This window comes from Euprymna scolopes, chromosome 10 (genome assembly GCF_053919585.1).
Source record: "Euprymna scolopes isolate OS-2025 chromosome 10, ASM5391958v1, whole genome shotgun sequence".
Lineage (NCBI taxonomy): Eukaryota > Metazoa > Mollusca > Cephalopoda > Sepiida > Sepiolidae > Euprymna > Euprymna scolopes.
The window spans coordinates 106,082,877-106,104,936 of NC_136491.1; the positions used below are offsets into that span (position 1 = coordinate 106,082,877).

Below are 22,060 nucleotides of genomic sequence, written 5' to 3' on the forward strand. Positions count from 1 at the left end.
ATTTATTTGGATGTCAGAGGAGCAAGTTTTCATAGCAGAACGTCGAGATTCAGAGTAGTGCAGTCTTGGCAGCAGTGTGTTAGTTAACATTTTTTTAACCACGTTTTCTTTCATATTTTTACCTGATTCATTGAGAAAAATAAATTATTGTTTTTCTTAAAATAGAATACGTTTCCATATTATTTGGATTATTCGGATTACTGTTCTCATCTTGAGTGTTAAATCGGACAACGTTTCAGTCGATGTGACTTCCGACCTTCTTCGGGTGCATCTTATTGAGCTCAGAAGTCTTTGATGAACCCAGGAATCTGCATGGAATTTTGAACAGAACACTTTATGTAATCCATGTTCTCATTCCATCAGCCTTAACTGGGTAGAAATCCTAAGTAATTCACAATTTTATTTTGAGTGTCACCCACACTGAGGATTAAACCTTCAACTTCCAGAAGTGTAACTTTTACAACTAAATTTTACCAAGCACTATTGACTATGACTCCGGCCTTCTTTGAGTGCATCTTATCGGACTCAGAAGTCTTTGACAAACACAGGAATCTTGAACGGAACCCTTTATTTAATGTATGGGGCTAGCATGTTCTCGTTCCATCAGCCTTAACTGGGTAGAAATTCTAAGTAATTTGCAAATTTTATTTGAAGTGTCACCCACTCTGAGGATTAAGTCTTCAACTTCCAAAAGTGTAACGTTTACAACTAAATTTTACCAAGTACTCTATTCACTATGCCACGGGTTCAAAGAATCCAAACAATCAATCTTCATCTCCGTTTGTTTTCCCTTTTTGGGAGTTCGAGTTAACTAGCTGTCTTGATGTTGATCAGCATTTTGACGAGGGGAGCACACTATCAATGTTTTTCTTTGTAACTCCTGATCTAGATGTCTCTATATTCTGACAGGTCTCCGTGGTCTGATGTTGGCTGCCATGGTTTCTGCTTTGATTACCTCCCTTACCTCAATCTTTAATAGCTCAAGCACAATCTTTGCCCTTGACATATGGATGTTCTTCCGTAAGAAGGCAACAGAGGTTGAAGTGCTCGTCGTCGGCAGGTGAGATACCTTAACGATTTCATTGATTTACATTTGATTTGTTTTTAATTTTCCTCTTTGGGTGCTTATGCAGTATAATTATTTTTTCAAATAGATACATTTCAGGTAAAAACAGTTACGTACTTACGAGTCATGTTGAAATTAGTATAAATTCCAAAAATGATCTAGTAGATGTCAGCCATTTTCTATCATTTTTTTTCTAATGGCGGATTATAAGGAAAGCAAGGGAGATAAGTCAGTGCGGTATATAGAATTGGTTGCACAACTCTCTCACATTAAAACATATGATGAAACTCAATAATTTAATAAATTCTATATCTGTAATTATTTTTCTACTGGATCATTTTTCATAATATTTAAAATATGTACTAATTTCGCCATGCCATGTAAGTACATGATAGTGCTTTTATGTGAAATGCATTTAGTCGAAAACCCATACTGCACAAGCACCTATGTTTGTTTTGGAATTTTGCAGATGACAATTGATCATTTGGATTATTTGAATTATTTAGACTACCGTGTTATTCTCATGTTTCAACCGATCTAGCCTCCGACCTTTTTCAGATACATTTTGGGAAACTCGAGAATCTTTGTGCCAAAATCTGGAACCACTATGGAATTTAAAACTGGACCTCATATTTAATTTATGGGGGTAGATTGCTCTCGTTCTGTCAGCCGTTACTGGGTAGAAGTTTTAAGTAATTCTTGATTATATTTTTGGTACAGCACCTACTTAGAACTTAACCTGATACCTTACAAAATAGTGTCATTTAAAACTAGTTAATCTTAGCACTTTATCAGTTGCGACACGTGGCAGGGGTTACATTGTCCGAAACGTTGTGAGAATACCATAAAAAATGAGAACAACAATCCGAATAATCCAAATTATATACATGTTTTCTTATTAGGTGTTGAATGACTAGTCAGGATGAACACATTTTACATCTTTAATCAAAAGAGTTACGTAAAAGGGAGAACAGGGGAGATAAGTTAGTTTTTCATTTCTCATTAAAAATGTAAAATGCATTAGTACCAATGGAGAATCAGAAATATACGATAAATCTGATTAATAATTTTTAATTAAAATTCTACTCGATAATTTTCCATAATTTTTGTTGTAGATATTTACTTTGGCATGATATTTAGAACTGACACATTTCACCTGTGTATAGCTACCTACACGCATCTAAATTATTTAAAATGTGTTGTTACTAATTATCACTAGCACATCATCCAAGTTGATTTTAGTTCTTATTTTTTTTGCACCGTCCTCTCCATGGACACACACACACACACAGACACACACGCACGCACGCACACACACACATACAAAGATATACTGTGTGTTGAGGGGGGATGTAGTTCCCAGATTAAGAAATTCATCGCATATTTTTTTTTTTTTTACTCACACCCTTGGTTTACAGTTTCATATCACTGATTCCTTTCTTTATGTTTTTTTATTATTATATTTTATTTTTTTGGTAAAGTGTGTTGTATTGTTGATCCTGGAAAATGCTGAGTGGCCTGATCATGAACGATTAATATTATGATTGTTTTGAAGTCTAGGTGTTTTGTCAGCTAAATATGTACCAGGAATGTTAATTTGCTAAAATGGAATTTTAGAAACAAGTTCGAAATTTTAGTTTTCATAACTAACATAATCAAAATTGTTCTTTGTGCTACGTGGATGTCACATGGTCAGAGAGTTAAGAAAAGATATGGTTAAGTGGCAGTTTAAGTCATTTAGAACTGCTTTAAAGCGTCACCGCTCACTCATTTTTCAACCAAATTTATAACAACTATTACAGTTTATAGATCACCTTCTCAGCTATATTGTAAAAAAATATTTTGCAATTTTTGTTCAGTAAAACAAAAGTTATGATGAATTTTCTGGTGTTTAAAATTGTAAAGAGGTGAGCAACATTTTTTTATGACTGGTTTTCATAGAATACATGTTGCTTCAGTGACTAGTGTTGCTACTAATTCACTGCTGTCGCAAAAAGAAGTAACAAGTGAAACAGAGAGAATGAAAGCAATAAAGGGAGATAATTGGGGGATTTTATTGAAAGCAGATGAATGGCATACATTGTTATTACATATGTGTTTATGGGGGCAAAAAAATAAAACTAAAACAAGTGAATTTATTGGAAGCCTGGAAAAATTATGGATTACAATAGAAAAATGCGAGCATGAAAAGTAATATGGTTAAGCTTAAACAGTGAAAACTATAGGACTAAAACTGGAAAATAACTTTTGTTAATTCAGTTTATAACATTATATAATCAATTCTTAATGTTGCAATATTTTAAGTTATAAATCTATTATACCCTTTACTGGTATCTCTTGTCCTTTTCTTTTCCAGTTTTAACAACTAGTCCTTTACTTTTCCATGTTTAAGCTTAACCATATTACTTTTCATGCTTGCATTTTCCTAATGTGATAAATATATAAACATGTGCAAACATTACTAGACGATTACAACAGGTTAACACAGTAAATACACTCTTACATATATACACTCATAAATATGCACTCTTATATATACACTCATAAATATACACACACCCCGGCTATACAAAAAAATGTGTAGACACAATAATCTGTAAAGAAAATGGCTGCCAAGTACGTATAATGCGTCCAACACGTCTTGTGAATGATACTTATTACAATGATTTGATACAGATTAAAGAAATAACAATATTCTAACTTGTCATAAAGATGTCTAACAATTTTGAAATGATTCAATGGATTGTCAAGTGTCAGTTAATAGCCAATTCTTGGAGGTGATTTACCATGCATAATGAAGTTATTCGGTGATGGAACTATTCAAAAGATAGATTTTGTCATTCAATGTTAAACACTCTTTTGTTGAGTGAAGCAGACTTTCCTTACAATTTTATAATTTATATAATGATTTCTTTTAGTTTCAGCTTTTACATCATATTCAAACTGGGTAGCCATTTTATTTCTAGACTCCTGTGTCTACACATTATCTAAAGTAGCTATTGCTAGATCAGTGCAGTTTTTTTTTTTTTTTTTTTTTTTTTTTGTGTGTGTGTGATCTGAGCAAAATGTTATCTTCAGTTTTTTGTTTTTTCTTTTTATGATATTCGCTGATTCTGGGAATGATCAGATTGAAATCGAAGGTCCAGCATTTATTCATTCAAACATTAATTTTATATTGATTTTATTATTTTTTTCATTAGAAAACTTTAGAAAAACACATTTAGATACTTGCTTTAAAAAATTCTTTGTTTTTACAGAAAACTCAAACTCAGTGGCCATTTTTTTTTTTTTTCAGGCTACTGTATCTACACGTAACTATCTTTTTAATCGAAAATTTTTAATATTTTATTCAAAAATGTTTTTATTGTTTTTTGTATGATTGAAATGTTTTACTTTTTTTAGTTTAATTTTTTTTTTTAGCTTTTTTTTGTGCATTTGAGATTTTTTTTACGAAACCTGATCAATGTATTTTGCTGTTGCAGGATTTTCATTGTCTTCTTGGTAATTGTGAGCGTCGTGTGGATCCCAATCATCAAGGCATCGCAAGGTGGCGATCTTTTCATTTACATCCAAGTCATCTCCAGTTTCACCCAACCCCCAATTTGTGCCATATATTTGCTCGCACTCTTCTGGGAAAGATTAAATGAAAAAGTAATCAATATTATCTTCACTTCATTTTTTTTTATTATTTTCGTTGTTCTACTTAAGAGAGAAATATGCACAGCTTATCAAAACTCTTTTCTTTCAATCGTAGGTGTGTCCCTTTTCTTCTTGAGATTTTTATGGATAGCTCTTCTTCTTCAGAAGTAGAACTGAACTTCTTAATCTTTCTTTCTCATCAAATCTTGGAAGTTCATACATTACATCCATTGCTTTTTCTGCTTCTCATAAAATTGATTCTCTCTATTGCTCTAAACACTTTTGCACACCTGAGAGGCTATTCTCTATCTCCAAAAATCTAATATCAAACCATGTATGGAGCACTGTTGTTATGAATATACGAGCGACTACATGAAAGCCAACTAATTTATATATTGCTTTTGAAAAACTAGCATTAATTAATTATTCATATTTTATGGTTTTCATATTAGATGATTGGTTTCATTCCACTATTATGCTGAATTCTATTTGTGTATAGTTTCTACATTCTGCATAATTGTGTAGAATTTAAAACGAAAACATTCTAGCACACAGAAATATTTTTATATGTGTATATATATATATATATATATAACTGACCTTGTTGGTCAGTGTGTGTGTGAAAAGTCTCTACCTAACTCCCCTCTGAATATTTGATCTACAAAGTTTAAATTTGAAATATAGTATAGTTCGACCATTAGCACACTTTCGATCTGGTTTTTAGCCAGGAAATTTGCTGCTGAAGAGGTCCAAATTGAAAACGGAAGAGTTGACCTTGGCAGAGTAAGTTGAATAAAACATTACCTGCTGAACTTTTGCACATGCCTAAAGTTATACATTCATAGCCTGAAGTCGCTTGATTTTTAACCTGTCACATCCATCTCCTCGTAGCTCAGTAACGACGCTAGAGAGATAGATAATGACTAAGACTAGAGCACTAAACGTTCTAGTGGATGGTGCGCAAGTCCTATTTCTTAATAACTTTGGAAATCATTACTATATATTGAATAATAATCAATAGAGAATTGGCTCGATGATAAGAAATAAGAAATCTGGATGAATTAAAATATAATACTTATGCATATTTTACCATCAGGCAACTGGGGATGGTTTGTTAGTATTCATAGAAAATCCTAGAATAATACAGTAAATGTCTAGTGCAAATAAAGATATTACAAAAAGCATCTTCTATGTTTTAAAATTGCCATAAAATGTTTCAAATTCCTCAATTAAGTCAAATCTCATTTTTCTGTGTAGTAATCAAACCTAAGGATTCCAATTATAATTGTTTTCCTTTATTCCTTTTATTTAAACAGTTTTATTTGTATACCTACCAATTTTAATATCACTCATTAAAATTTAGCTGTGTACAACATTGGTTTTAGACAAGCTGAACAAAACAGGAGTATATGAAAATATCTATCTAAATATTCATATTATTTGGATTATTCAGACTACTGTTTCCATCTTATTTTCACATTTTCGTCAATATAACCTTCGACCTTCTTCAGCTGCACCTTGATGAACTGAAATCTTTCTGTCAAACTCGGAAATCTGCACAAAATTTCAAAAGGGACGCAAGAACCCACGCCATAGTGGATAAAGTACTTGGTAAAATTGGTTCAATCCTCAGTGCGGGCGGCACTCAATGCAACTGCGAATTGCTTAGGACCTCTACCCAGTCATCGCTGATGGAATGAGAGCATGCTATGCCCGTGAATTAAATAAAGGGTTCTGTTCGAAAATCAATGCAGGTTCCCAAGTCTCACAGAAAGATTCCCGAGTTCAATAAGATACACCTGTCGGAGGTTATATCAACCAAAACGTTGTGAAAAATAACACTCAAGATGAGAACAGTAATCCGAAGAATTCAAATAATATGAATAATTGATCCACATCTCAAAAATTCAGAAAAGCACCGATCTAAATAATCTTTTTTTATTTTTTACATTAAAGGGAGCTTTTTGGTCACTTTTAATTGGTATTGGAGCCGGGATGATTCGTTTTGTGATCGAATATTATCAGACGATGCCTAGCTGTTCTGATAATCTGCCTGATCCGAGGCCGGACATAGTCAAGAATTTTCACTTTCTGTACTTCTCGTGCTTCCTGTTTGTGCTGACAAGTGTTCTCGCCATTATCATCAGTTTGTTGACGGAACCAGTTGATCGCAGATGCGTAAGTAAACTTTGACCCTATTTTCTTTTCTTCCATCATCATGATCATCATCATCATCATCACAACATCCATTTTATACGCTGACATGTGTTGGACAGCTTTTAGAAATTGACTTCCAAACTAAACTATCTCAGTTAAGTGGCTCTGGAGGTTGAACATCCAATCATCGCTACAGAATATAATTTAAATTACTTAAGAATTTTACCCAATCATGGTTCACAGAATGAGAACAATCTACCTCCCATAGATTTAATAAAAGCTTCAGTTCAAAATTTTCTATAGATTCCTGAGTTCAGCTGAAGAAGGTCAAAGTTTAAATTGGTTGAAACGTAAGAATAACATCCACCACTGTGAGAATGGTAGTCCGAATAATTCAAATGATACAAATGAATCTCTTGTCAGTGATATTAAAAAAAGTGTCTTTCATATTTTAAAATCACTCAATTACGCCAAGTTTCATTCACACACATCATCATCATCATATTCAGTTTAATGGATATTTTATACTTGCGGAGGTGCCCGGCATTGCCTGGGTGTTTAGAGGTGTGTGTTGAGAAAAAAAAGTGGTAGTAGGCAGGCAGGCTCCAACCCGTAACGCAAAGGAAGAAAAGAAAGTGAAAAAAAACCTGGCGTCTTACCTCTACTCCATAATGCGACCGAAAGTGTAAAGCATTCAAATTTAACGTAGTCAATAAAAAAGATGATTTGCAGAAATGGTGTTGCTTTTAAAATTCCCACGGAAGTCGTCTTTCATATGGAGGGGGGGGGGGACAGCTCTCCCAAAAAAGAGGTCATTCTGGCAGTATCCAAATAAATAGTAATTGTCTCTTCACCAAGAACCAATTACAGAACCGATACTACCAGGCCGGAAGGTCAGGCGCCAAGCGTTTTCGTTCGATTAGTTTCGCTTTATATATACAAAAAAGACAAACAAACACTCAAAACAAGGGAATTTATATATATATATACAGGATGTCCCAATAAAATGTATACACTTTTTAAATTATCTCAACTTGCTACACGGCCCTGTCGGTGGGGCATTAGAATACACTGACTGCCCCCCTGCAGAGGGTAAAAGTCCCTCAATGGGGGTCCTGGATATGACCTTAAACTATATCCAGTGGTGAGGCCCCAGCTTGTGGGCTTTTGGGGAGTGTGGAGCCACCCTTTAATTACCATTGCTCCCAGGTCCACTCTGACCCGTAGTGGTAGTACCTGTTAGGGTTCCAACTATGGGTTAAATAGAAACCGACTTGAAAACAACAAATATATTCTATTAAAAATTTTTTCTTCAAAATCTTTGGATTCGGCATTAAATAACCCGAAAAGGGTTGATATGCCGTAAAACAAAAACAACCAACCAACCAACCAACTTGCTACATGAATACGCTATACCACATTCCCAAGAGATGTTTAGGAATAAAGAATGGCACTTCCAACAGGATGGAGCACTTCCCCACTATCATCATGATGTAAGAGCATATCTTGATAATCACCTGTAAAACAGATAGTTTGGACAGAGAAGAAGTATCGAGTACTGTCCATGCTCACCAGATTTGACCTCCTCCACCCCCCCAATGGATTTTTCTCTTTTTTTTTTTTATTGGAGACATGTTAAACACAGGGTTCACACCACAAAACGAGCTACAATGAATGAGTTGAAAGCAACCATTGAAAGCAGATGTGTCAACATACTAATTGAACTGATTAGGAACGTTTTCGATTCAATCAGTGAGCATTGTCAGCTGTTCATGGACGACAATGGCCAATAATTTGAACACTTTTGATGATTAGCTGGTTTCTATATTTGTTCACAGTATTTTGATGTATGAAACTTTTCTTTCTTATAACAAATGTTGGTTTTATGGTCATTTAAAGAGTGTATACATTTTATTGGGACACCCTGTATGTATATTTTTCACGAGTTTTGGTTTCAGTTTCAACTTGAGCTAATGAACTTAAATCATATGGATATATTTTTTTTGTTTTTGAAATTGCAACTTTATAAAATATAAAAATCGATAAAACATTAACTCTATAATATATACGAAATCTGCAAGAATTAAAATATCATATTTAAGCATACTTTACGATTGGGCTATGCTGGGCGTCCCTGCTAGCTTAGATAAATAATTTTGCAGTTTTAACAAAAGAGCTACAATAATATCAGGGCATTTTCATTTATGCTGAACATCCATAGAATGCCAGCATCAATATATTACATAGGTCCCACTACTTATATTATAATGAAAATAATAACTGAACTTGTTGTATTATGAAAATAAAATCCCAAAGTGAATCCATTTAAAAAGGCACGCATTTTGGTATCAGTGAAAATTTGAAAATATTTTAAAATACACAAAAATAATGACCCTCCTCATTGTCGTATTATCAAGATAAAAATGAAATCCTCGAAACAAAAAATATAAACATTTAAACCCCTTTTTTAGATTTGTTACATTTTCTCTTGAAACAGCTCGTCAGATTAACTTGGTGGACCCGTCATAGCAAGGAACCTCGCCTTGACATCGACAGCGTTACGTCTAACAAGGAAACCAGTTTGACGCCCTCTGTTGTGTTCCACGTGTACCAAGACAAGAACATTGAATCCTTGGAAACCCAAGTTGCAGAAACAGTCGATCAGAAATCACACGACTGCAACAAGCCAACCAGAAAGAAAATTGATCATTCACATGAAAACGTTTGTCCTTCAGAGCAGCTGAATTTTGTCTCCTCAAAACATGCACTTGAACAAAATGAAGATGTGACTTATGCGATGGACATCAATTCAAGTTAGTATTATTGGTATTCATTGTCTCTTGTGTATATGGTGTGTGAATATGCATCTGATATGATGAACTTTCACATATTGTTCTGGGCTAAAGTTTCTTTCTCTCTTTTTTTTCCCCCCCTTTTTTTTAAAACTCATCTTACCCCAGACAAGGCTTATTGTCACATAAGGGGCTACTATTTTGGACACAACAAGCAACAAAATCCCACCCCTTCACTGTTGAGGTCCCTAGATGCCGTAAAGCCTTCTACTCTAATAGTTTCCTTCCTCGGACTGCTAGATTGTTTTAAATTCTTTTTCATCCCAAACAAGGCACACAGCAACTTGAAACTTAAGAGGCTACTATTTGGGATCATGCTTCACAGAGGACTGTGAGGAGTTGAGCAGCGAGATGTCTGTTCAGATTATATTTAAACTTCTGCAGTTTAGTACAGTTAGGGAAGCAGGAAAATGTAGGAAATTCCAAAGTCCAGCAGTCTGAGAGAAAAAAACTATTAGAGTAGAGTGATTTCCGGCATCCAGGGATTCCAATGATAAAAGGGTTGAATTTTGCTGTTTGTTGGGTTATCTGGAAATATGTACATCGAAGGGGCACAAGTGCTGTGAGTTCATCAAAGCACATTCCATTAAAATCCTTGTAAAGGATGTGACATTGCGACGATAGGACGGGGGCTGGAGCTTGGCTGATGGTGCCGGCCCAGTTAGATTCAAGACTCTTTTTTGAACTCTGTCTAAGAGTTAAAGCCTAGTGGCAAATACTCCAGTTCAGATGTGGCAACAATATTCCATGCATGGGTGAATTGTGCCTTTGTAAATATATAGGATGCCCAATTTCTTTGCAACAGCCTTGGCAATGTCCTCAATATATTTGTTCCAATTCATGTTGCTTGTGAATGTTAGGCCATGGAGTTTGAAAGATTGCACTCAAGTAGGGTGCTATTTGTCATGACAATCAGTGGCTAAGAAGTTTTTTTTTGTAGTTGTTAAAGGAAAGAAGCTTAGTTTTAGTAGAATTTAATGTTATCATCCACTTACGGCCCGATTCCATTACCAATTGAAGCTCGTTTTCTAGGGTTTCTGCCATAGCCTCGGATATGTATACATTTGTTTTTCTCACATATCTATTATAGAACATGGTGTCATCAGCAAATATATCCATCTGGGACACAATTTTATCATGGAGGTCGTTTATGAATATCGGAAATAATAAAAGACTGATCCTTGAGGCACACCTGAATTATTATTTGGACATATAGCCATTGAGGAGAATCTAGATTTTTCTCGTGTCTAAGAAGAATCTTATTATTTGTTTAGAAATACCATAGAATTTAATTTTCGTGAGAAGCCCTTCATTCCAAGCCTTGTCAAAGGCCTTGGATATATAAAGTCTTACCACTCTAGCTTCTCCTGTTTTATCCAGTGCCTAACGTTCACAGGAAACATGAGTTGGAACAATTACATTGAAGGCATTGCCAGGGCCGCTGCAAAGAAGGTGGGCTCTCTCTACCGTGCTAGAAAACTACTAACACCCGAAAGTATCCTGTACCTCTATGAGGCCACCATTCGCCCATGTATGGAGTATTGTTGTCATGTTTGGGCTGTTGCATCTACTATTAGTCTCTCGCTCCTTGACAAGGTTCAAAAGAGAGTCGCAAATCTGATAGGCCCTGAACTGGCATTTAAGCTTCAGCCTCTGTCCCATCGACGAAACATTGCATTCCTCTGCCTGTTCTACAAGTATTTTAATGGTGAATGCTCTGACGAACTACAAGCACTTGTGCCCCCACGACGTGAACACCCTCGACAAACCCGACAGGCTGCTAAATCACACTCCCACACTGTAGAGACCCCTAGATGTAAAAGATCTTTCTACTCCAGAACCGCTAGACTTTGGAATTCCATTCCAGGTCCCTGCTTCCCCAACTGTACTGACGTGCAGAAGTTCAAGTGCAACATGAAACAACATCTTGCTGCCCAAATCCCTACATAGTGTTACATGATAAGGGCTGTAAGTATAAAAATAGGGAATTAGTTAAATGTAAAAATGAAATAGAAGCTGCTTAAAGGTCGGTAGTACTTGGTGACCAGTAGTCTGAGATGTCGGAAATTTTTCTGTCTCTGTCTGTCCTTGTGGCCATGTCACTAGTAAGGGTGCTGGAGGTAAACGTTTTGTCTGGGCTGACGTTATCCGCCTGATAGTCAGGGACCCGAACCTTGGATTAACCACTAAGGAGGCTGTCCTATCAGCAGGCGCAAAGTACTGGGACTGCTGTATTGCCATTTGGTGAGTGGATCTGAACCATGAAGTAGTCTCTGGTGGGGCCTCTCTATGCCATACTAGTGGGTAATTGTTACGGCTTTACCTTTTCGTGTGCTACAAAAAAAATTTTCCTGTCTTTTTCTCCCTTACTTTCCCTCTCTGTACTGCTCTAACCAAGTATACCGACCTATTCTACAAATCCCAAAACCTCAACATGAAATATCTCCAGAATAAAAACTCGATTAAACCTAGAACCCCATCTGCCAACGTAGACCCCTACTACCAGGTCTCCTTCTCCAACATCAAGGGTCTACGTTCCAAGCTTCCAGAGGTTGAAACCCAATTACAGGAGACGAAACCGGACATATTATTTCTAAGTGAAACTGGAATAGGGCCAACCAATTCCCTAGATGAGTTCATAATTAACGGATACTCTAATTTAACAGCTAAATCTGACCCCCAAGATCGCCATGGGCATGGAATATGTGCCTACATTAAGGATGACTTCCCGTGTGGCAGGGATATCTCTAGAGAAGATCCTAATTTACCCTATATGTGCTTCAGGTTTGCACTTGCTAACACCACTGCATTTATATTTGCCCTCTATAGGCCCCACAACAGCGAAGTTACTATCTTTAAGAGCATATCTGAGAAAATAGACCACATACTGTTTTCACATCCCTCGGCTAACGTCCACATCTGTGGTGACTTCAACGTCCATAACGTGGAATGGCTGACCCATTCAAATAAGACAGACGATGAGGGGAGGTTTTGTCATGATTTTGCCATTGCTTATGACCTCACTCAGATTGTTCAAGAACCCACCCGTGTGCCCGATACACCCGGTCAATATGCAAGCCTCTTAGACGTTTTTCTCTCAACTTCCCCTGAGCTATGTTCATGTTCCGTTCATTCTCTTCTAGGATCCTCCGACCACTCCGTCGTATCAGTTAAGATAAAAACGAAATGTAAGAAGCCCCCAGACGTACCCCTCCACCGTACTGTATACCGATACTCTATGGCTGACTGGGATAGCTTCCATACATTCATATCTGATTTACCTCTGCATTCCATGTTTAAAAAGGATGTGTCCTCTATAGTATCAGATCTGACCGAATGGTTAATTGTAGGCATACACCAATTCATACCATCTAAAAAATTCCAACAAAAACCTAACAGCCAGCCATGGTTCTCCCCAGAATGTGCTGCTGCTATCGCGCACAGAAATCACTTTTTCCATAGCTACCAACGTAATAGATGCACTGAGACTAAAGCTGCTTTCAGGTCTGCCAGCAACCACTGTAAAAGAGTAATTAAAAATGCAAGAGAGCTATATGCCCAGTCTGTTAAATCCAAGGTAGCTGATCAGCGGCTTGGATCCCACCAGTTTTGGCAAATAACAAATAGGATCCTGAACAGAAGTGTGCGTTCTATCCCAACCATTATCAATGGACCAGAGGTAATCTCGTCAGCGTCAGACAAGGCCAAACTATTTGCAAAGAACTTTGCAGCTAATTCTACCCTATGCGACGAAGGCCATCAACTTCCCATATTTTCGTTCTATAACGCAGAACAAGCTAGGTAACATACAAATATCTGTACATGAGGTCGCCAAGCTAATAAAGAACCTAGATTCCAGTAAAGCAACTGGCCCTGATGGCATCCCAATTATAGTGTTAAAAAAGCTTCAACCAGAACTTGCTCCCATACTTATGAAACTATTTAAGCGCTGCCTTAAGGAGAAGTGCTTTCCGACTCCCTGGAAGACCTCATCAGTTTGCCCTGTATTTAAGAATTCAGGTGATAAGTCATCTCCCTCTCAGTACAGACCAATAAGTCTCCTGTGTGTTATGAGTAAGTTGCTGGAATCCATATTAAATAGAGAAATAGTCAACCACCTCAGCAGGAATAACCTTCTTAGTGACACACAATATGGTTTCCGCTCTGCAAGATCTACCGCAGATGTGCTGACGGTTATATCCCACAGGATTAGTGAATCTCTTGACAAAGGCTTCCTTTCTAGGGCAATTGCTCTTGACATATCAAAGGCCTCCGACAAGGTATGGCATAAGGGTCTACTTCACAAGATTTCCAGCTACGGTATAACTGGAAATGTTTTCTCAATCATTAAATCATTTCTCTCCGATAGGCTCATAAGAGTAGTGGTAGATGGACAAAAATTGGAGGCCTGCAATATAAATACTGGAGTCCCTCAGGGATCAATCCTGGGCCCAACTCTCTTACTGATCTACATCAATGACCTCCCTAAACACATACTTAAATCATTCGTTGACATCTATGCTGATGACACGACCATCTACGGCAACACATCAAAGGCTGTAAATGACAAAGTTCTCTCTGATTCTCTCTCCTCTGATCTCGAGCGCGTGGTTCAGTGGGGGAAGATGTGGCTGGTTACCTTTAATGCATCCAAAACCAAACTCCTATCCTTACATCATCAACGCTCTGATCCCCAGCTGGCATCAATTGTGATGGATGGCTCTCGTCTGAGTGAGGCTCCGTGTTTTGACAAGTTTCTGGGTTTGACCTTTACTCCTGATCTGAAATGGAACACATACATCAAGTCTGTTGCCAAGGTCGCTGGAAAGATGGTGGGATCGTTCTACCGCTCCAGAAGATATCTCACTACTGATGCAATTCTCTATCTATATAAAAGCCAAGTACGTCCAAGGATGGAATACTGTTGCCATATCTGGGCAGGAGCTGCTAAAAACAGCCTATCCTGCCTTGACAGAGTACAAAATAGACTTCGTGGCTTAGTGGGGGATGCCCTTTTCTCTACCCTGCAACCTCTCTCCCACAGAAGAGACGTTGCGAGCCTATCCTTGTTTTATCGTTATTTCCATGGCAGGTGCTCGTCTGAACTCCAATCTCTGGTCCCCCCTCACCAATCTTTCACGAAAAACACCCGTCTAGCTGAATCCACTGTGAAAAATTTCCCCCACTCTATATCTGTGCCTAAATCAAAATGCGGATTCCATGAACAAAGCTTCTTTCTTAGAACTGCACGCCTGTGGAACTCTGTCCCGTCTGCCTGCTTCCCTCCAGACTACAACTTGGATGTCTTCAAGTCCAATGTTAACAAATTCCTAATGAACCGCCCCCTTAATTAAACACTTCAGCAAATCTCCACACTAACGTAATGTACTTACAATAACCCTTATCCCTGAGTGGCTTCCGGGCCTTGATAAGTGGTGATCACTGTGTAAAAAAAAAAAAAAAAAAAGAAATAGACGAAATTCGAACCTCATAATTTAGGTTTAGAAATAGATTGCGAGAGAGAATTAGAAAATGGAATGTAAAAACAAACCATTGTTTAGCTTAGAGATAAAATAGTTTTAAGAAAAGGAATGTGCATTTGTCAATTCTGTTATGAAATTGAATTGAAGAATGCAACTATAAGATAATTTAATAAACATGTTTTTAACATATTGGAAATATAGGTTACTGGAAATATACGTTAAAATTCCTTTTGTAAACAAAGGAAAAAGCTTTGGACACGCATTTCCAGAACACGTGAAAGAAGACACATGTTTTAACATGTGTATGACGTCATGGAAAATGGGAAGTTCTCGCTTTAGTTAGAAACTTTAGAGTTAAGCAGAGAGAGTCTGAGGACGAGAGACGACAGTCGAACGTCTGGAAGCGAGACGGTCACCTTTGAAACATAGAATGTAAAACTTTGAATTCCTGACTAAGAAAACCACCGACCGGTCGAAGAAGAAATAAACATATCATGTGTTTTTATAAACGTCATCTTTGTGTTGTAATTCTACCAAAAGGTAAAGTGAAATTGTCATTATATGTCTTATATATCCTGTGTTTTAAAATGTCTTCACATGCACAATGTCTCTACATCTCATATCTACAATGTGAACACTAAGACTGTCTCCTCACTACACTTCTAAGTATGAACATTATATGTATATGAATCTCTTCATAACACGAACACAGAACGCAACATCACTTTTGATAAGACTTCCTAACAACTAATAATAACAACAATGAGAATAATAATAATGAAACCTATATAACAATAGTACCCCAGTAGTTGTTGCCCCTGATAGTAGCCCCCTACATCAAAGTGGCAATGTGCCTTGTTTGGGGTGAAAATGTCATTAAAAAAAAAAAAAAATTTTTTTAAATAATGTATGCATTCAGAGATGATGGTTAAAATATCTGCAGTAGAACAGACTTGTCTAAATCCATACTGTTTGTCAGAAATAAGCATTTACAAGATGGTAGGCTATTGCTTTATCTATTGAAGACAAAGATTTTTAACAAATAGGAGGAGACTAATAGGGATGAAGCTGAGTGGGTTAGTTCTTTCAACTGAATTTTTGATTACTTGTACAACGGAAGCAATTTTTCAGCTGTCAGGGAAGCAAGACATGGCTAGGCATTATGTGTGCTGCTACCTGACGCATCTATAACTTGATAAACTAAGCCAAATACTGTGGTGAAAATTAAATCTTTAAATACATGTACTTGGGCATTAGTATCTAAGGAGACTGCTGTATCTATACTATCAAATACAAGGTTGATTAGGGTATAGTCCCGATTCAAGAGAGAACGGTAGGGAAAATATAAGTAACTACCGCAGTGTTATAAGGCTAGTCTAAAGCGGGCATATCAAACAAACGGCCCATCGTAGACACACTTGTGGCCCACACAAATGATCTTCCTTTCTCCCATAACTCATTGTCAGAGGTTTAGTATGTTTCAACATAGAAGTGGGAGGAGATAATTTTCAGTTAAGTCTTATAAAAAAACTAGCCTGGATGCCCGGTGTTGCCCGGGTGTTTGTAGGTGTGTGTTGAGCAAAAAAGAAAAAAAAAGAAAGAGTTGTAGTAGGCATAACCGTGACGTGAAGGTGGAAAAGAAAGTGGAGGTGTGTGTAAGGGTGTTGGTTGAGCAAAAAAAAATGTGGTAGTCGGCAGGCAGGCTCGAACCCATACCGCGAAGGAGGAAATGAAAGTGAAAAAAAAAGCATGATGCGTTAGCTGTTGTGGCCATCGCCAAACCGGAAGTGATGTAGGTTTAAATTAAGGCTAGACAATCGAAAAGAGGCGATGACTTTTGAAAATATCGGCAAAAAAAGCAACCCCTCCTATAGAAAAGTGCCCAGTTGAGGGTGAAAGAATTAATGTTTTTGGCCAATTTTTCAATATTTGTCGTCCAAAGGGTCGAACTTCAAAATGATACCAATCCATCGCCTCTGTCGAAAGTTTTAGGCAGACATACAAACATACATACATGCATACATTTAAACAGACAGGTGAGATTTATATTATAGATGAAGTCTATTTTTTTGCTATTATATTGAAATAGATAAAGATCAACAAAATTTTTGTTGAACTACATGTACACTATTACTTGAATTTGCCCGTAAGTTTCTAAATTGAAAAAAAACAGCAAAACTTTTTATTTAACATATTCAACTTTTTTGACCCTCGTAACAGTAAAATCGACTCCTATGGTCCTGAAGGGATTTTCAGTTTGACATGCCTGGTCTAAAACATATGAAGGCTTGAATATCTGATTCTAGACCGTGCTCTCTAGTTAAGGTGAGGGTGTTATAAATGTAGACTCCAAGTCTATGCATATATCAGGAAAGAAGAGGGACACACGTATCTGTGCACGCAAAGATACACACTCATGTACATATATACATATATATCCACACACACATATATATATATATATATACATATACAAACTCCCACTAACATAAGTACAAACAAGTATGCATATATATACATACATTTCCCCAGCAGATTAGAAGGTATCCTGTCATGTTAGTTGCTCATTGATTCATCTACTCAAAACTGCAATGGAGTCCTCACAAGCAAAGCCAGAAGTCCAGTGTATATTTATTATTTGTTTTAGTTTAGTTTTTTTTAAGTTTATACTTTTTTTTTTTTTTACCCTGTTCACTTCAAACGAGATACAGTGCCACTTTGACATAAGGGGCTACTATTTGGGATGGTATCTACAGGAATATAGCTAGTCAGAATCAAATATTGATATTGTAGGAAGAAAGCTATCGATGTCAAAGCTATGAGAAAAAACTACATTATTATATAGTTGTTCTTTCACTTTTAAAAGGCTTACTTAGACTAAAAATTGTAATTTTGGTACTTAATGCAAAATAAGGACCGTATCATCATCAGAAATTTTTTAGCAGTTTAAATAAAATACTGAAAGGAGCCGAATGAAAGTTTTGTTGTTTTTTTTTTTGTTTTTTTTTTGTACAAGTGCTGGTCAATTTTTTCAATGAAAAAAAATATTTCTGTTATTACAAAGATAATTTAATGAAAAATTAATTGAAAATGAAAACAATATTGTTGTTACAAAGAAAATATGAATAATTATTTGAAAATTTTTACAAAACTTTAAGAAAATTCGAATTCAAATCAAGACAAAAAACACTCATTGTAAGGTAAGTTTCATGAATATTTATTTTTTGAGCAATAAAGAAGTGATAGTAAACAAAAAGATTTTATCGCTTTTCTTTTTTTCTTTATGATATTTTGGTCTAATAATTTTTTTTACAATAAACCAATTATTACAAATAGATGTTTTCTCAAATGACATTGATTGTTACAATTTCATTGGCTCAGCATTTCTGCATCTTTCGGCATTTTACATCAACGGTGTAGAAAATTTTTGCATAAATACTGTAATTTTCAATTTATTTCTAAATTTCTAATTCATGTGGATTTTCAAAGTTGTTCTCTATGCACTACAAACTAGCTGTCAGCCATTTTGTTCTTATTTTTCTCTTGCTTAGTTTTAAGGAAAGAAAGGTTGGAATTTTTTTATATTATAATGTGTCGGACATTATTGGAAGAATAAAGATAAAAAAGATTGAGAAATGATAACAGATAACCTAATTCAATATTTTTTTACAACTAGCAAAAAATATCCTCCCTCTAATCACATGTTTGTAGGTATAGGGTGGAATGATAAAATTGTCGCCCCAGAAAAAGACAACATGATTCCATTTCCTTTTGATGAAAATCAGTTTTCTTTTATTGTTGCAGACCATCTACTAGTTGGCCAGTTGTGTACAAATTTCAAGAGCGATAAGAACCTTCTATCATGTCTGAAAATGACACAATGTTCAATGAGCGAGATTGAAGATCCGCCGCCGCTGTACAATTCATGCTCTCTACCGATCCAAATTATGACAACAGGACCATTCCCAGCACCCTCAAAATACTAATCCGGTTGATTCAACACATGATTCAATGCATGAGATTCAAAATTTCCGGCCACAGTTATGGTTTTTGGTTTGGTTTCAAGTGAGTGCCACATCATGCCACCTCACATCTTTGAAGTCAGCTTGAAAGTCAACACCAAAGTGTACCTGGATGTGTTGAAGAATGTGGTGATCCCCTGGTGCAATCAGATGACCACTAGCAGACCATAGGTGTGGCAGCAGGATTTGGCACTGACCCACAAATCCAAAGAGACCCAGGCTTGGCTTCAGGAGTGTTTTTTTTAATTCAATTTTCACCCCAAACAAAGCACAGTGCCACTTTGAAGCAGGTGGCTACTATCAGGGACTTAATTAGCGGGGTCATTTTGAAGGGAGATGAGTAGAAAGATGTTTGTTAACATTACACTTGAACTTCTGCATATCATTGCAGTTGGGAAAGCAGAATCCCGGAAGGGAGTTCCAAAGACCCGCAGTTCTGGGGAAGAAACTATTGGAGTAAAAGGCTTTCTTGCACAAAGGGATCTCTACTGTAAAGGGATGAGACTTAGTAGCTTGTCGGGTTTGTCGGGGGTAGTTACGTCGGGGAGGTACAAGTGTTTGCAGTTCGTCAGAGCATTCACCATTAAAGTATTTGTAGAACAGGCAGAGGGATGCAACATCTCGTGTTACAACTTTGTACCCTTCTTTTACTGACCCTCTTCCTCCCCCAACCTAAACCTGCTGGACTACAACATTTGGTCATACGTCGAGAATATCACCAACATCTCCAGTATTGATAGCAGTACTTGTATAGTTTTAGCTTCAGAAAGGAAGTTACGAACTCTCTATTATTAATAGTACTAGTATTGTTTTGCTTCAGATAGGCAGATACCAAATCTCAATTCGTAATGGAAGTAATAGTATAGTTCTGACTTCAGATAGATACAAAATTTCTGTTAATTATAGATATGTATACAGTTTCATGGCTTTCAAATCTGTATTTATTTTCTTGCAGGATCTGTACAACCACCTTGCTGGAAAAAATTCCTATATCGGATCTGCGGCTTTAATCAAATAAGCCAGAAATCATCTGTTGCTTGTTTGCGAGAGCAGCGATCAATTGAGGAAGATCCCAGATGGAAATGGACCACTGGAATTCTCTCCGTGATTCTTGCTGGCATCGGATGTTTCATTACTATCTACTTTGCTTAACATTTTTTTTTTATTTTTATTTTTTATTTTTTACTTCTATTCATCCAATTCACTTCAAACAAGGCACACTGCTACTCAAACGTAAGGGGCCATATTTATAGGAACATCCTAAGTAGGGAGTTATGCAGCAAGACGTTTGTGTAGTCGGAAAAATGGGGAGCAGGGAGGGAACTTCCAAGGTAAGCTGTTCACTGAAAGAAGTTTTTTTTTTTTTTTTTTTTTTTTTTTTTTTTTTTTTAGAGTAGAAAGCTTCCCAACATTTGGGGACCTCTACAGTGAAAGGGGTGGGATTTTGTTGCTTGTCAATTTGGTTGAGAGGACATAAGTACAGCAAGTTCGTTGTAGCACACTCCATTGAAATCCTTGTGAAACAAACACATTGATGTAATGCTGCAGTGATTGGACAGGGGGCTGAACTTTATAGACAGTGTAGCACCTATTAGGTTAAAGACTCTTTTTTAGACTCTGTCTAAGAGCGAGAAACTAGTGATTTGGTCTACCAATTCAGATGTGGCAACAATACTCCATACATGTGTGCTCTCTCTCTCTCTATATATATATATATATTTATATTTATATAAACAAGCGGTTAGAGCACTGTAAAAGTGGTGGACAAATGTTTGTTTACTTAGGCATTTAGCGAGATAATTTATGGGCGCCGCTACCATGGGTCGATTGGTAGAACTGCTGACTGTCAACGCGATGGTTCTAGGTTCACTCTTCGGCTTGGGAGAGATGCTAGTCTAGCAGCACTGATGAGTTGTGATACAACGAAACAGGACTTTATGTCGATGACTACAAATAAATATATATATATATATATATATATATATATATATATATATATGATACTGGCAAATGCATGACATTTCCTAGTCTAGTTGAGGGAGGCCGCCTTTTTTCTTATTACATCTTCGACATCACGTATATGCAAGCAGAATAGCCATTACCCATAATTAATGAAAGATTTCATTAATGTTGAAATGGCACTAACAAACGAACATTATTTAGAACCGTCTAGCCTTATTCAATTGTTTAAAATAAAGTTAATATTTAGTGAGCGCAGTATTGATTACAAGAAGCTGTATATTCACTTTACTATTTATACTTCAGTATAAACTGGGGAATTCATATTCAAGGGAGACAACACATTATTTTTTTTATTACTGATTGATTGATATTTTTACAGAATATTTTGTTTTTCTTAAGATATATAAATGCTTTTGAAATTATTTAATGCCAAATAATCTACCTATGGGGAAGAAATGTATTGAAAGCAAAAATAATTGCTAATTTATACATATTTTGGGCGGAGGTGAGGTTCATGCCTTTTCCAATGGTATTACATTAAATGCAATAGATCTAATCGGATAGTAAAAATTAAGCATTCAGGAATTCAAAACAGACCAATTTTGCTATAAGCCGGCATGTATTGGTGAATCTAAAATCTGAATTGCTTTTTATCAAAAATTGTTTTCAAATTACTTAGATTGATTTCTGTTTTGTTATCTCCGTTTTAGAAACTATTTGCATCAAAAACCTTAAAGTTGACTTTGTGTAAACACAAAGAACTTGTTTTAGTATGTTCAATGCTGGTATATTTACGTGGGGAACATTTTGACATCAATTGACATAATACGAATATTTTGATGTTGCTTGACATATGAATATTCTGTCATTTTATATGAC

General features: G+C 36.2%; 1 protein-coding gene across 2 annotated transcripts in view; it reads left to right on the forward strand.

The window, feature by feature from the left end:
- The window catches only part of LOC145286188 (sodium/glucose cotransporter 4-like), a 115,057-nt gene extending 94,547 nt beyond the window's left edge, over window positions 1-20,510 (forward strand). For both annotated transcript variants that reach the window (XM_080134980.1, XM_080134981.1), the window contains 5 exons: window positions 910-1,060; window positions 4,549-4,717; window positions 6,662-6,883; window positions 9,360-9,675; window positions 20,175-20,510. In XM_080134980.1, the coding sequence (XP_079991106.1) occupies window positions 910-1,060; window positions 4,549-4,717; window positions 6,662-6,883; window positions 9,360-9,675; window positions 20,175-20,371 (1,055 nt within the window). In that variant the 3' untranslated portion in view covers window positions 20,372-20,510. The remainder of the gene's footprint in view (window positions 1-909; window positions 1,061-4,548; window positions 4,718-6,661; window positions 6,884-9,359; window positions 9,676-20,174) is intronic.
- Window positions 20,511-22,060: the final 1,550 nt, after the last annotated feature.